The sequence below is a fragment of the Caretta caretta genome, chromosome 1 (assembly GCF_965140235.1).
Source record: "Caretta caretta isolate rCarCar2 chromosome 1, rCarCar1.hap1, whole genome shotgun sequence".
NCBI classification, from domain to species: domain Eukaryota; kingdom Metazoa; phylum Chordata; order Testudines; family Cheloniidae; genus Caretta; species Caretta caretta.
Window position 1 is genome coordinate 252,022,732 of NC_134206.1, and position 17,479 is coordinate 252,040,210.

A 17,479-nucleotide genomic window follows, 5' to 3' on the forward strand; every position below is an offset into this window, starting at 1 on the left:
TAGAGTTGAGAAAATGGGTCACAGCATGTGAAAAATTCTTTGTTCTCTTTCTAGGTTTTTCACTGGAAATGATTAGTTCAGGGCAGTGAAAAGAAAATTTGCCTGCTTCTGTGTAATTTTGCCACTTTCATAGACATCTGAGTTGTGTAACTGGAAAATTCAGAACTCAGATATAGCTACTAAGTATTCATTTTATTTGCAGAACAAGAAGTGAATCAGCAGAAGTTCCACCAAATTTATAGCCATGTCATCTTATACTGATCCCATTTTCCATTTTTTTTCTTTTTAAATTTAGCATCATCTTGTATACAAAGTATTGTTATCACGGTTTTCTCAATCTAAAAACAGTTTGCTTATTCCTTTCTTTAGGTACCACCTTTCTTTAGGTACCATCCAGCCATTCAGGTGTCTACTAATAAACTTCTGCGTATTTCACTGATGTGCTTTCTCTAGGCTCTATCCAGCCATCTACTAAAATGTCTGCATGTTTCATCTCTGTATTTTCTTTAGGTTTCACTAAGCCTTTCATCTGTCTACTAAAACTTCAGTTCTTTCACTTAGGTACTCACGGTGCTGAGCAGCCAACAAGTTCCTGTACAGTTTAATGGGAGCTGCTGAGTTCTCAGCACTTTGAAAAGCTAAACAATCTATTTAATAAGCTTAATTTTAGGTACAGAATTTTGAAAACCTTGGTCATTGTTAGGACTAAATTGTGCTTTCAGTTATAGCAGTGTAAATCTAGATTGATTCAGTGAGTTTAATTGGAGTTACTCTAGGTTTATCCTGGTCAAAGTGAGAAGAGAATTTAGCCCAGTTTCATTGTGACTTTATAGTAAATTTATGTTAATTTATGTACATTAATTTGGATACCTAAAATTGTAAGGATAGCCTCAACTCCCTCATAATCTCTAATTTATGAATAGATCTATAATTTATTTTATCCCCACTAAATGTTACAGATAATCAGTACATACAATATATATATATATAATTGACCAAATGCTTTATGATTTTCATGTATTGTGTTAGTTTAAGAATGCACATTCTCATCTATTTCATCTCGCTTTACTCCCTCCCTTTTTGTAAAAGCTAGCATCTTTAAATATAGTTCTGTTCATATTATTATTCTTAAATCATGGTAAGGTCAAAAAGTTTCTTCCATATCACAGACTGGGTAAAATATAGCTCTCCATTAACCTAAGCAAAAGTACCTGAGGTTGCATGGGTATGACTGAGAGGAAAATTAGGCCTGCTGTGTGTATGGGTCTTTAGCTTTCTCAAATTCCAATTCCTATTCTTCGCTTGCTTAATCTGTAGCAGCAAATATCCAAATCATTTGCTTACATTACCAAACTTCCTGCACAACTCAGAAGTCAAATGTTTCCATGCCCACAATTAACAAAAGTATCATGTATTTTAACTGTGCTGTTTTGTATCTGCTCTCTATTCAATTAACCTTTTCTGCTGTTTTACAAAAGTGACAATAGTGACTCCAGATTTAAAATAGCGTTCAGTTTTCAGTTAAAGTAGAGCGTACATTTGTTTGTTAGACATGAGACTATATTGAACAGAACTAAAATCACTATATGTGTAGGTTGAATTTTGGAGGAAGTCAGATATGAATTCCTTCAGTAGTTAGGAGACTGAATGACTTTTAAAAAATCAGTTTAGAGTTGTTTTTGTGAAGCATTCTTGTTTAGAAATTATTAAATTGTAACAGTTCAAACTTTCTAGAGATGTAGATCGAAACAAAATCTCAAATCGGCTAATAGCTATCTTTATCTCTAAATAATATAGGTCTACTTTATGAGATATATATTTATTTGTCATGAAAATTAATATAGAAAAGATTAGATGTCAAGAGCTAATGTACAAATTTTACACAAGAAAACACTCCTAGTTTCAGATAGGCACAGGTGAAAATAGGTTGTTAGAGAGGATGTGGCTCCCTAGTAGAGGTCCAGGTGCCGCAGAAGCAGGGTAGGTGCTCCAATATAGCTCAGTGGATACACCTTCTCCAGAAGCACACCTCCTAAGGTGTACAGAATGGGGGTTCTGAGATCTGTAATGAGACTCCCCTCCTGTACATCTTGGGAGCTGCACAGCTTTTCTGCTATCCCATCAGCATACTGTGGAAGCCATGTGGAACCCAGCATCATAGAAAATGTAATACATATGGCACATAAAATTATCTGTGCCTATCCAATTCTAAAACTTTCAGGGCTCCCTATGTGGTATTTCTTCTTTTAAAAAAGAAGAAAATACCAACACAGAAACCTTTATTAACTTAACATTAAGGTTGCTAAAGTAATAATTATAATTTTTCAGTAAAATACATAACTGCAATGTTACCATTTTTAAAAAAACCTTAAGAATTAAGGGGCAGATTGTGGAAGACCCTCTCTTGTGTGCACAGGATGTAAGGGGGAAAGAGTAAGACCACACCCACCCACCTCTGAGCAACCTCCATGCATCTTGTAACAAATTATTTACCCCAGAACCAATTCTAAGCCCTCTGGGGCTCCTCCAGGAGCTGCACAGCTACAGACCACCTCATTACACAGGACTCTGCCTAAAGGTACAGTCTAGCTGTAGAAGATCAAGGATTATATATTTAAATAGGCATTGCTAATGTATGTGTACCATTGAAAGAGTACGTATGCATGAATATGACTTGTAGGCCAAAGTTAAGGTGGTCACATTTTCACATGTGAATACGGTCAGAAACTGAATCTGAAGGCAATATTTATTACCTTTCATGTTCATTCCCCCACTTTGTAATGTTTGAAGTTGTTCTGCTGTTGATCCTGTATTATCTGTTTTGTGGAAGAATTATATTAATGACTTCAGCAACCTTTCATCCAAGTTATTAGTGTTTTATTGGGAAATATATTGCATCATTTGCTTTCTGTAGCTCTGTTAGCTTAGTGAATTTCTTTACAAAATCAAATGAGACAGTTTCAATATTTCCCGATAACAGAGAAGTCACATCTATCTACCTTCATTAAAGTGCCATGCTATGTAGTTAAATGAGCTGTTAGTTACCATAAAACCATTTATAATAGTTCCTGAAGAGGAGGAAACAGGTTGTTATATTGGGCCAATTTAGAAAAAGATGCAAATTGTATTTAACTTTATAAAGTTAAATAAAATTTTATAAAGTTAAAGATGCACATTTTATTTAACATGTATAGGGTACAGTAGAACTTCAGTTATAAACCCTTCGGGAATGGAGGTTGTTTGTAACTCTCAAATGTTCGTTAACTCTGAACAAAACATTATAGTGGTTCTTTCAAAAGTTTACAAATGAATATTGACTTAATACAGCTTTGAAACTTTACTGTACAGATGAAAAATGCTGCTTTCTTTTTTTTAGTAGTTTATTTAAAATAGTACTGTACTGTATTTGTCTTTTTTTTTGGTCTCTCCTGCTGCCTGATTGTGTACTTACAGTTCCAAATGAGGTGTGTGGTTGACTGGTCAGTTCGTAACTCTGGTGCTTATAACTCTGAGGGTCTACTGTATGTCTGTATATCTTGAAGCCATAATTATATCTAGTTTGTTATAGCCTCTCAACAAGTACACAGGTAAAAATTATATTTTTCTACTAAAACCCATTTAAAACACTAATACGTATGGTCTATTTTCACCAGAGACTGAGCTCTGTGTGTCTTCTATTCAACAACTAAAATTCAAATACAGTTATTAGCTAACGAAAAATACTGTACTGTTGTAGAAAGTGCCTTTTATCTTGCCACTAGGGTCTCCTCACAATCATGAATATTGTCACTAGCCCTTAATATCAATATTTTAATGGCACTTTCATACTTTTCCAGGTTTTATTATTATTATTTATTTATTCATGGCATAGTATATAAATTAACATTTTAAAATAACAGTGCAATTGCTAAAATAGATTATAATTCTTAGGAAATGAAGTATTCATACCAAAGAGTGGGGCCGTTATTTAGGGTTTATCAAATGAAAACCAAGTGAACTGATAATGATTCAGTACTTGAAGTGTTACCTGTATATGGAAAAAACCTGAGTTGCTTAATCCCTTCATGTTGGATTAATCTTCTAATGCAGGTGTGTGTGTATAGTGGTGGTTTATTAAACTGTGGTATGTCTTGCGTGTCTGAAATGGTTTAGTTATGCTGAATGTATATGTGGTACGCATTTTACTTGCAGACATGAACGTCAGCGAATCGACATCCTCTTCAGAAGGTCAGATATGTGGTTGACCTTGATTTCATTTTTTGTTCTTTTGTATTCACTGTGGATTACATCTCTAACAAACAGAACCACTTAAAAAACTCTCATATAAATCCATATTTTAATAATAGATCACAGTTCACATCCCATTATTTTATTTATTTATTTATTTTACTTGCCTGGAGCATTAAGGTTTACCATTTCAGCTACTGAATTACTCAACGCTTTATTCATCATTTTGAAGTTTCCATTACGAGTGTTTCCAACTATCATGATTTCCCTCTCCCCTCCCCCCTTTTTTTTTTGCAGGTTTCACATTTTCGTTTGTTTGTACTAAAAAGGATAATCTACAGTGCACTCTTTTTCCTTGTATGTTTTTTTTATTCATATTTCTTTTTACAGATGAAGATGACACCGCTTCAGTTAATACTTCACAAGCAGGTTAGGATTATTACAGTGCTTTTCCCCTTCCTTCTTAGAAAAAGCTAGACTAGAAAAAAATAGGTCCTGATTCTGCAGTTTGCACTTAAGCATAATTTCCATCAACACAGAAACTTCTTTAGATACTTTAGGTAAAATTCACCTCCCCATGCAGTGGGCCAGTACAAGGCTTTTACAGCACTGAAATCCCACTTGTATCTTCTTTTAAGGACTTAAGTGAGATGTCACTATTTCAGAGCAGGTGAAAGGTTAAGCTCAGCTGCTCTGAAAGTCAGGCTCTGTATGCATTCATCTGGATGAATACAGACTGTATTTTTAAGGTTAAAGCTGAACCCAAATTTCAGAATTATAATTAAACTAAATCCTTATGATTTAAAACTAATTATCTTCACCTGGTTGGATGTCACCTTACTTGGGCTGTTTACTGATGCCACTGCTCTACCAGTCAATCAGAAGTTAGGTGGCTTGAATTTTTCAGTGCTGACCACCAGTCAGCTGACAAATAAAAGGCCTTCAAACCACAACCACTGAATGAAAAGCAGCAGTAACAGATGCTGCATAAGGTCCTAGTGCCACCAACTTTGGGGTGTTGCTGAAACCTCATCCTGCCCACACACATGCTTTCCAACCATGTTTTATGTTAATTTGTTTTAAAAGGCGTGCAAACCCTTAATGAAACACAATAATGGAATGCCTAATGATGCACGTCAACTTGTTAAAGTAAGAAATGCTGTGAATTATTTTAATTCCCTTAAGAAATTATCAACTGTTACACAAACCCCCTGAAAATGAAATATTACGGGGGCCAGATCCTCAGCTGAAATCAGTGGAGTTACACTGATTTGTACCAGCTGAGGATCTGGCCCTTAATTCTAAAAAGAAAACTATTATTTTAACCACTTCTAAAAAGAACCCTCAAAATTTCTTTTCCATTATTTCTCTGGATTTTTTTTTCAATCTGAGTCATTATATTGTTAAACTTGGAGATACGGTCCTTTGGGATGAATAATGGACTGAAATGTCTTCTGTTATCTTGAACTACCCCGAATTTTGAGGGAAGTATTGGCCTTGTGGCGTCCTGCTAAAACGTGAGCCTTTGGAAAGGAAGCCTTGCACAGAGATGCGTCTTCCTGTGTTAAACACAGAAACAGAAGAAAGACAATTGAAGTTTAGACTCAGTTATACACTCTTCATATTCCTGTATTGAGATATCTCCACATGATTATGCTCCTAACTTTCTGTTCTACCTCTTCTACTTGTGTACAGTCAATTTTTTTAAAGAACCAGTAAACTCTAAGGTCAATTACCCTGTGATCTCTAAACCGGGATCATCCAGGTTACTCTTTCCTTTCAGATGGGAGTACTCGGTCAGTGGAGAGAAAAGATTCAGGTGAGACCTCCTGAAAAAAAAATAGAAACATTCCAACTCTAACATAGTGCAATTATTATTAATTAATTATTTCTTGGCTCTAATTTACCTTTATTTTATATTACAGTCATTCATATGCCATTAAATCTTAATTTTTCAGTTGGTTTTAAATGTCAAAGAAAAGGGGTTACTTGGGAAAATCTACTTGGAAATTTAGAAATAGACATCTCTCTTAAATGAAATGTGCAGATGGGACTTCAACCCCAGTTAGTTACCTGGAATAGCCGAAATCTGTGAATCTTTTTAATAAAAACCAAACACATGATGACTTTATGTGATCTTCTTGCATAAAGAAATTTTTTATAACTTTTTTGCAGGATCACGTTGTGGTTTATTAGGATTGTAGCTGGTTTCACACTAAAAATTCCAGTACCAAACACTGCCATTTGAAGAATTTTCACTAGTGACCCTTTCCCACTTGTATTTATGTTGTGTTATTGTATGTGTACCAGTATACTATATATACAGCATATTGATAGATACATCTCTCCCTATACATTTGTGTGGCTATGTGCATGTGTATATGTGTGTTTACATGTGAGCAATAACACAATTACATGTGCAGTAGAACTGGATACTGCATACATGGAGTGCATTAAGAGACAAGGCTAAAAGCCTAGTTCTTTTAACCATCCTAGAAGTGGAGTTATTTAGTATTTCTGTACCTTCTGAAATGTGTTATAGCCTTTAATAAAACAAAAACATTTGGTTACCTTTTTCCACAGTTGGCTAATGAGCGGTGGCCAATGTAGTTAATATTACATATCTGTGCAATGTTAACTTTCACCAGCCAGCATGATTCCTTCTGTAATAATCCTTTAAACAGTGTAAAAACCCTGCTGACATCTGGTGTGATCTTTTACAACAGTTCCAAAAGGGTCTATGTCTCTATTAGGTTAATGAGATAGGAAGCAGAAACCCCTAACTTAAATCATATTATTTGAAAAGTCTTCATTCTGTAATAAACCTGTTACTGAATAATAAAACAGGTACTGTACATGAAAAGAACCTTTTTATATTAGCAACGAGGCATAACAAGATATCAATTATATTGCAATTTGTTTTGCCTGTTTGTTAATCGTAAGATCAGAGACCGACAGCCTTTGAACACACTGATCCAAATCACAGTGTCATGGTTTTTTTCCATTCAAGAACAATAAGGAGGCATTTCTGACCCAAAGAGAGCAAAGAAATGGCCTTTTGTGGGGATAGACCAGTATTCATGTTCGTCTGAACAGATTGTACTTTCTGACATATATTGCCGGGTGGCCCTAGTTTACTAGCTACATTCATTTCCCCCACTCTGTGCTAGTCCACACTCCTCAGTCTAAAGAAAAGTATATATCATTTTTACTGCACACATTCTAACTCAGAATATGGGACACGTTGTACCGTGTCTGTAGGAGGAGAGGCTGTGGCCCACAAATGTTTTCTTTATTGCTCTCCATGGGGTTTTCCACTGGGAGTCAACTTTGATTCCTGCCAGGGCTCTGAAGGAGTTGTCAGAGAGCAGATAGTCTGGAGACTCAGTATATACATCCTTTCTCACCATTGCGGCCCACTTTTGGCTCAGAATGCCCATTGACTTCAACAGGAGAAGTATCTGTACCTGAGTGTGTGACTTAATCATTTGTGTCTGGCTAGTTATTCACCTATAAACATCAATCTATGCACAGGGCTGGCCTGGGGATTTGCTGGACCCAAACTCTCCAAGAGGGTACATGTAGGGAGAGGCTGGTGGCAGTGATGGCGGGGGTTGGAAATCAGGCTGCAAGTTGCTATCTCACTGGTTCTATCATGGAAGGGAGAGATTGGGATTGAACAGTGAACCTCTTCCCATCATTGTCTCACTGGCAAAGGGGAAAGATTAGTTTGCATAAGTTGCTGAGCGAGTGCAGGATTGAGGTAGATCCACAAAAATCATGCACCAAGTGGTCACACTTATCTTGCTTGTGCCTAAGACTGGCTGTGCCTTTGGACCTTTGATCTGTGGTTTCTGTTTCTACAAAGCACTTTCATGGACTATACCTATAAAGCACTCATGGCTGAACATTATTACAGTCCAAGTTACAAAAGACACTTATACCGTCCATCTGCCCAAATTCCTTTCCTGAGTAGTTCCGTTTTCCATCATCACAAAGATGATATTTCAATAGGAACTGTAGAGCATGTGACAGCCCCATCCCTGACAGTGGGTGTCACTGGGAGTAAGGGAACAGAAGACTTGCATACCACTGAGGATGCCTAAAGGGTTAGCGAAATTAACGAACTCAGGTAAGTGAACTTTGGTGGGAGTGAACCATGCTCAGACAAATGATATTTCTCCCTCTCTCTGCATATTAGTATGGTCTCTTGGAGATGGAGCGCCAGAAGAACCAGAGAAGCTTGACAATTCCCAGCGATCCACTTTATTTATTGAAAAACCACAGGGTGGTTCAGTGAATGTTGGTAAGTGGCTAGAAACACATTAAGTATGAGGGGTCATACGATACAGATCAAGTCTGACAAGAGGTGCATTTCACATAAGATTTAAATTCTGCCCTCAGGCACATGCAACTCCCATTAACTTCAATGGGAATCACACACTCCTCTTTGAAGAACGAATTTGGCCTGTCTGTGAAGAGACTATTCAACTGGTTAATATCAAGACCAAATTTAGATCTAATAATTTAGTCAGGGTGAAAGCTGGAAGTTGTGCTCACTTGGATAGGACAGGTGATTGCCTGTACTGCTGTTAGCCGTACAACAGCTGACACAGTGGGAGAGTTTCAGAGATTGTTGTTCGTATGCTCTTACACTTTCTCAGTATTTAACTAGAAGAAAGGATTTTGTGGGAGTCTGTAGAGCATAAACAAAACTAGGGACTGGAGAAATAGGAACTAGACATGTCCCTCTCTGAAGCCCATCAATACTGCTCTTTCAGACAGCCATTTGGGGTTGCTATACAACCTCCCTGTCAAGTCTCCTTCTAACGGCATAGCTACACTGCATTGTAAACCTCGGTTCAGACTCAGATTTGAGTCCAAACCCCTCTACCATCCACACAAATCTTTCTATAAAAGAAACTTGTATAAATGTGACAGGCAACCACATTTTCAGTAATGACTGAATTTTTTTTCTTTTTTAAAGGAGAAAATATTACATTTATAGCCAAAGTAGAAGCCAAAGATCTTCTTCGAAAGCCAACTGTAAAGTGGTTCAAAGGTAAATGGATGGACCTGGCCAGTAAAGCAGGCAAACACCTTCAGCTGAAGGAGACATTTGAGCGTCATAGCAAGGTACACTTATATTTTTCTTTTTTAAAGAGACAAAACTTGAAGCCTTAAAAACCATTCTTAACCAGTCATTCATCTAAGGATGGAGGGCATTGTGGTTCAGGCATTGGATAGAGACTCAGGAGAACTGGGTTCAATTTCTGGCTGCACCACACATTTCCCTAGGATGTTGTGTCTGGTAAGGATCTGATGCATCATGTCCACTGGCATAAAACAGGAGCTCCTATGAGTAATAACTTTGAAAGGGGGTCTCCGAGTCACAGTTCCTGTCCAGAGTTTCTCCTGGGCAGCACAGCTCTGCATCACTCCTGACACAGGCGGAGAGAGTAAACTCTCCATCTAGGCCATAGCTTTTAACTTCCTCTTTGTACAAATGTATCCTAAATTAAAATTATTATACTTTGCATTTGAATTTCAGGTTTATACATTTGAGATGCAAATCATTAAAGCTAAGGAAAACTACGGAGGGAACTACCGCTGTGAAGTAACATATAAGGATAAGTTCGATAGCTGTTCTTTCGATCTTGAAGTCCACGGTAAGATTTGCCTTTTATAGATTTATAAATTTATAAATAAAGTCCATTTATAGATTTCCCCCCCTTTACAACAAATATGGTATAACTGTATTCTCAAGGCCACAGTGAAGGAAGTTTTAATGTTAACTTTTTGAACACAATGCCTCCTGAGCAACTGTGATTTCTTTTTGGAATGAAATATATGATAGAGGGGGGTGGCTGGCAAGCATGGGTTTGAGCCAGAGCCCACGGAGGTCAATAGAAAGACTTCTATTGAATTTAGATCAGGCCTCTCCTAAACAAAAAGAATGCCTGTCATAAATCTGTCAAGAGATACCACATGAGAGAGATTATGTATGCAGTTACATCCAAGAGAGGTTCTGATATGGAATGGTTCTGAATCCCCAACTGTGCAGAGAGAGTGTAAAATGGTACCCAGTCAGTGATAGCATTATACATCTACTTTGCCCAGGTATAAATGACTGCATAATGTAGTGGAGACTCAGGGCCAAATTATTTGTCAACTTATGCATGATAAAGACCCTCTTACACACATGCTTAACTTTACTCATGGGACTTCTCACATGAACAAAGTTTAGCACATGCATATTTGCAGAGCTAAAGAGAGATAGGAAGCAATGAGCAAACAAGAGCGAACAATCTTGTCTGCCGCATAAAGGCTACTGTTCAAATCTTAAAACCTGCAAACGTTCACCTGATTCTGTAATTTCAGCTGGTAGGCAGATCCAGTCTAGCTTCCCAAATACCCAGAGGGCAGCAACATTCCAAGCAGCCTAGTCAAGTATTTGTTCATCCTAGCAAAACAAGCCTACCAAATTACCAAGGTCATCAGCTTGGTCATCAGCCAGGGATTGCTAATTGACAGAGACAGGCCTAGGAATCTGTGTGTATTCATTAGGCTGCTAGGTGAAGGACTCATCTATCCGCATCTATAAACTTTCTATAGGACAGAGTTGTTTCATCTATTCAGATGTCTAATTCATGCAGGGGGAAATTCATCCTTGTGCCAAGGCCCAGTACAGAGGTCTATCCATCAGTTATATCGCACATAAACTCTCCAAATAGGGTTTATGTGGTGCAGAGATCCTGTACTGGCCCTTGATACAGGGATGAATTTCCCCCAGAATCTTCCACTCTCCATCAGACCAAGCTCTTGTATCTTTCTTGCTGACCACACAGCGGGAGAAAGACAAAGTCTATTCTGGGTGGCAAAAAACAACTGATGATGATTTGGGCCCCCAATAAGATTATGCAGGACTTCTTTTTTCCTGTAAAGTGTTGGGCAGGAGGGAATTTACTTTGAAAACTGGAAGATGTCCGTGAGAGAGAAAAAAAGTGAGAGAGACGCAGGATGTGTGGGGTCAGGAGGGAATGTGAGAGAAACATCACACAGTTTAATCTTGTATACAGAAATGTATAATGTAGTTTAGAGAAATGTACTAAGAAAGATTACCTCTGCACTGATGATTTTTACCAAGGTAAAAATATTTCTTTAACTTTTTTTTCTTTCATAGAATCTTCTCAGGCTGCTCCATCTATTGACATCCGATCTGCTTTCAAAAGAAGGTAACTTTGACTGGTGATCCTGTGAAGTTACTCAATAATGGACACATATAGCATACAATCACTTCATACCATCTCTCCTAGCCAAGCATATCAAGTGTTATAAAAAGGTGGTGTTGCAAATAAGGATGAAAAAAGTAGGATGTAAGATAATTGAAAGTGGGTGGGATGAAGTAGCCTTACATCAGAAACTGCATATACAGTATAATAGACTTTAAAATGAGAGTTGAGTGTAATTGCTATAACGGGAAGTGTTGATGGAGTCAGATAATCATACAGCAAGCACAGCAAAGGCTAAATAAAGTTATAGGATTGCATTTATGAAATTCCATTTTTAAGAGATAAAAGCTTATATATCATTTCCTTTAAGTAACTCCAGAGTAGAGCTGGGAAAATAATTGATTTTGGTTCACTGGCAGATTAAAAACAAAAAGAAAAAAAATTTTTGGTCCGGGTCAAACTAAATCAAAACATTCCCCCAAATTTAGGTGAATTAAAGAAGTCTGTTTTGGTTCAAACAAAATATGCCATTCAACCTGAAATGTTTTGTTTCTAGGCATTTCAAAAGAGCTAGAGTCACATAATAACCAGATGAAGGAGGAGGAGATGGAGGTGCCCCTTTTACTAATTAGCCCAGTGATTTACAGGTACTTGGGATGTGGGAGACATGGATTCAGTTTCCTCCTCTGTCAGATGTAGAGCAGGGTTTTGAACTTGTGTCTCCCACATCCCAGGTGAGTACCACCATCATCTTCTCTACCCTCAGCCATTTTGTGAATCTAGCCAAAAAATTTTCTGGCTGAAACTATTCAGTGAATTCATGTCACATTCACAAATTGTTTCAGGTTGACCAGAACGGTATTTTTAGGTGAATAAACTATTCATCTGAAAATTTCACCTAGCTCTACTCTAGAGTTAAATAACCACACCAATTACTAACATTTATGTAGCAATTAGTTTGTGAAGATTCCAAAGACTCTGTCTTTTTGCAAGCAGTGCCTTTAAACATCATATACTAACACTACACAGTAGTTCAGGGCAGAAAATGAAAAATGTGTATTACCCACCCACCTTGTTTCTCTCATTCATTTAAAAATAGACAGGAACTTTAGATAGGCAGAAAATAATTACACAAGTGGGATTTAGCCAGCACATTGCAAAAGAAGGTTTTAGCAGACGGCGGATAGATAACATCAGAGACAGAAAACATCCCAACTTTTAAAAATTGATATTGACACTTAAGATCATTACTTCATAAGACAAAATTTGTGTTTTAAACTCTTTTATGTGTGTTTCCCAATACATTTTCCATCTTATTTGTAAGATGCCATTAAATATTATCTATTTCTTTACAATAATTTTTAAAATTTTATTTTGTGATTCATTAAAATATCCTACTATATGCTCCCTGATAGTAATCATCTATGATGTGAAAGTTACTGTGGCCCCAGTCCTGCACTCATTGAAATCAATGGCAAAATTCCAGTTGACTTCAATGTGATAGGATTATTTTCTGATAAAAAGAAAAATGCATGCCAAATTTATCTTGATAATAACATTGAAATATATGCATTCCAGAAGTCTTAGTATACAGCATTATATCCTAAACCTTCTCTCAGATTATTGGAATTTTGAGATAAACTAGCCATTAAAACCACTGTTATGATATAGTCTTTACACTTTCTAAATCTGCACACATTTTTCTTACCAGAACAGAAATAAAAATATTGGGAACACAGTCTGTGGACAGAAAACCAGTGTCATTTGTTAACTTAAAGAAATAAGCAAACAACCTTTATAATTGTGCTTAAGTAGTAACTTTTATTAAATGATGCGCTATTGAGATAAATTCACTCTCAGAAGGATATTAATTTCAAGGTTAATTCTTTCCTAGGGGTGCATTTTTGCACATTGTACTATGACTCAACAGCAACCACAATGCGAACAGAAAAAAAAATACTTCTGAAAACTTTTAAGGGAAAACTGTATGCAAATTCTAAGGTGAAATCCAAGTGCCATTGAATTAACTGCCATTGACTTCAATAGTGCCAGGATTTCGCCCCTAATGTTTACTGTCATCACCCCAACAATAGAGCATTTTCTTCTATGTACTGTATATTGTAATAAAATTTTCTTGTGTTAAGAAGACCTTCTAGAAGGGACTGCATCTTTAAAAAGGCTACAATCACATTTTAAAAGTGTACAAAGTATTTTTTCTTTTTTTCTGTCTGACTTCTCCCTTTGCTGACACACAGAGGTTAAACTTAAGTGTAATGCTTTGCTAGCTGGTATCTGACACAGCTATGCATTGTTAAATGCAGCACACTCAACAATGCAAATCTTTGTTTTATATTTATAACAGAGATCAGCACAAGCCCTTTGTTTTTTACACATACATATTACTCAAACCCAAAAACAAAGCCCTTTGTGTTGATTGGCTTAAGTGAATTTGTGTTCTAAAATATAACACAAATCTTAGCAAATTAATGTATGCAATCTACAAAAATTTGCCTTAAAAGTATAACAGCAAGCAATACAAACCTTTGTGTTTATTTTTCACAAGTGCTTGTTATGGAACCATAACTTGTGTGGAAACGAATACAAGTTTGTGTTGATTTTATACCATTATTTGTGTGCCTAGACAGTATTGCATATACAGGACATCTAGAGTGTTTGCAATGTGTGTTGTCCAAGTCCCTCTGTATTAAACAAAGATTTGATCTTTTTTTTATTAACAACAGCGGTGAAGGACAAGAGGATGCAGGAGAACTTGACTTTAGTGGTCTCCTGAAACGTAGGTGAGAACCAAGTGATGAAGTGAGCAGGTGTGGATTGGAAACCATTAGGTTCATACACAGAAAGAGTCAGGTTTAGCATTAATCATTTCTCAAGAATTTTATTATCTTACTTTCTTCTGATATTCCTAACCTTTTATTATTTGAGTCTGAAATGCAAAAGTTCAACTAATCATATCATGTAAACATAGTAGGCAGGAAAGAAGCCTCAGATTTGAGTGGTGTCAAAGATTTTAGGTTGTGGTGCACTTTCTTAATGGAACAAATCAATAGTATTAAGTCTACATGCTATTTCTTTGTGTTTGCATGGAGTTTTTTTCCTATGCAGGGATGAGCAGGTTGGAAAATTGAGTCTGGTGGGAAAGTAAGAAACTATAGGGGTTAAGCTGGCCCTTTTGGGCACACTTTAAATTAACTTTAGCAAATATCCTCAGACTGGAAATTACATACAATACTTTCAAAATGTAGGCATTTCTGTTATTTCCAAGGGGTTTTCTAGTTCAAGATGTGCAAATCAGGGAAGAAGGATTTTTTTTTAGATGATCACTGACTCTTCTGCTCTTTCCTTCTCCATGCCCCAGCTAGAGAATGCAGTAAACTTATTATTTATTCAGAATTATGTGCTCTTTCATCATCTGACCAAAGAGCAACAAGCAGGTTGTTCAAAGAACAGGCAGGTATATTATTGAGACAGTGAGGTCCTAAGGAAAACTTGATAGCCTCTTACAAAAATGAGGGAAAATTAGCTTTCAGATGATATGCAGCATGACTTTGCAGTTCTAATACCCAAAAAGGAGCTAACATCAAACTGTTCGTACATGCACACCAAACCTTTAGGTATATGAACAACAAGTGTTCAATGTTAATTTGATTTTCCTTCACGAGATGGCAGCTAAAAATATTAGGCATCTGCTCCTCAAGACCCCATTTAAAGTTTGGATGCTAATAGGACAGTCCCATCCCTCCAGGTTTCTAGACCTTGGATCCAGTTTTGCCCTTGGATATAGTATAGTGCAACTTCCATTGATGTCAATGAGAGATGTCAATGAGAGGAGAGCATAGAATCATAGGACTGGAAGGGACCTCAAGAGGTCATCTAGTCCAGTCCCTTGCACTCATGGCAGGACTAAGTATTATCTAGACCGTCCCTGACAGGTGTTTGTCTAACCTGCTCTTAAAATCTCCAATGATGGAGATTCCACAACCTCTCTAGGCAATTTATTCCAGTGCTTAACCACCCTGACAGATAGGAAGTTTTTCCTAATTTCCAACCTAAAACTGCCTTGCTGCAATTTAAGCCCATTGCTTCTTGTCCTATCCTCAGAGGTTAAGAAGAACAATTTATCTCCTTCCTCCTTGTAACATTTACGTACTTGAAAACTGTCATCATGTCCCTCTTAGTCTTCTCTTCTCCAGACTAAACAAAATCAATTTTTTCAATCTTCGCTCTTAGGTCATGTTTTCTAGACCTTTAATAATCTTTTATTGCTCTTCTGTGGACTTTCTCCAATTTGTCCACATCTTTTCCGAAATGTGGTGCCCAGAACTGGACACCTCCAGTTGAGGTGTAATCAGCACAGAATAGAGTGGAAGAATAACTTCTTGTGTCTTGCTTACAACACTCCTGCTAATACATCCCAGAATTATGTTTGCTTTTTTTTTTTTTTGCAACAGCATTACACTGTTGACTCATATTTAGCTTGTGATCCACTATGACCCCAGATCCCTTCCCACAGTACTCCTTTCTCATTTTGTACGTGTGCAACTGATTGTTCCTTCCTAAATGGAGTACTTTGAATTTCATCCTATTTATCTCGGACCATTTCTCCAGTTTGTCCAGATCATTTTGAATTTTAATCCTATCCTCCAAAGCACTTGCAACCCCTCCCAACTTGGTATCATCCGCAAACTTTATAAGTGTACTCTCTACGCCATTATCTAAATAATTGATGAAGATATTGAACAGAACCGGACCCAGAACTGATCCCTGCGGGACCCCATTCATTATGCCCTTCCAGCATGTCTGTAAACCACTGATAACTACTCTTTGGGAACGGTTTTCCAACCAGTTATGCACCCACCTTATAGTAGCTCCATGTAGGTTGCATTTCCCTAGTTTGTTTATGAGAAGGTCATGCAAGACAGTATCAAAAGCTTTACTGAAGACCAGATATACCACGTCTACCACTTCCTCACAAGACTTGTTACCCTGTCCAAGAAAGCTATCAGGTTGGTTTGACATGATTTGTTCTTGACAAATCCATGCTGACTGTTACTTATCACCTTATTATCTTCTAGATCTTTGCAAATTGATTGCTTTATTATTTGCTCCATTATTTTTACCGGTACAGAAGTTAAGCTGACTGATCTGTAATTCCCTGGGTTGTCCTTATTTTCTTCTTTATAGATTGGCACTATATTTGCCCTTTTCCAGTCTTCTGGAATCTCTCCCATCTTCCATGACTTTTCAAAGATAATCACTAATGGCTCAGATATCTCCTCAGTCAGCTCCTTGAGTATTATAGGATGCATTTCATCCTATGATGACTTAAAGACATCTAATTTGTCTCAGTCATTTTAAACTTGTTCTTTTCCTATTTCAGTCTCTGATCCTACCTCATTTTCACTGACATTCACTCTATTAGATGTCCAGTCACAACCAACCTTCTTGGTGAAAACTGAAACAAAGAAGTCATTAAGCACCTCTGCCATTTCCACATTTTCTGTTATTATTCCCACCTCCACATTGAGTAATGGGCCTACCCTGTCCTTGGTCTTCCTCTTGCATCTAATGTATTTGTAGAATGTTTTCTTGTTACCCTTTATTTCCCTAGCTAGTTAGATCTTGTTTTGTGCCTTGGCCTTTCTAATTTTGTCCCTGCATACTTGTGTTATTTGTTTGTATTCATCCTTTGTAATTTGACCTAGTTTCCACTTTTTGTAGGACTCTTTTTTGATTTTTAGATCATTGAAGATATCCTGGTTAAGCCATACTTCCTATCTTTCCTACACTGTGGGATGCATAATTTCCTACACATGCATAATTGAAGGGAGAATTTTCTTTAATCTCTGCTAGCACTCACCTCTGACTAAGAAAAAAACACATACCATTAAATACATTAAAGATTGTGACGGTCTTAGATAGTATGATAACAGGGGCCATATAAATAACTTAGATATCTGAATAGCTAAACTTTGTCCTACAAGAAAAATAAAAATACACAA

At 36.9% G+C, this 17,479-nt stretch overlaps 1 protein-coding gene across 2 annotated transcripts in view; it reads left to right on the forward strand.

Annotated features, from left to right (window-relative positions):
- Positions 1-4,193: 4,193 nt before the first annotated feature.
- The window catches only part of MYBPC1 (myosin binding protein C1), a 70,466-nt gene continuing 57,180 nt past the window's right edge, over positions 4,194-17,479 (forward strand). For both annotated transcript variants that reach the window (XM_048831207.2, XM_048831217.2), the window contains exons 1-8: positions 4,194-4,227; positions 4,618-4,656; positions 6,011-6,046; positions 8,429-8,533; positions 9,215-9,363; positions 9,779-9,896; positions 11,411-11,462; positions 14,201-14,257. In XM_048831207.2, the coding sequence (XP_048687164.1) occupies positions 4,194-4,227; positions 4,618-4,656; positions 6,011-6,046; positions 8,429-8,533; positions 9,215-9,363; positions 9,779-9,896; positions 11,411-11,462; positions 14,201-14,257 (590 nt within the window). The remainder of the gene's footprint in view (positions 4,228-4,617; positions 4,657-6,010; positions 6,047-8,428; positions 8,534-9,214; positions 9,364-9,778; positions 9,897-11,410; positions 11,463-14,200; positions 14,258-17,479) is intronic.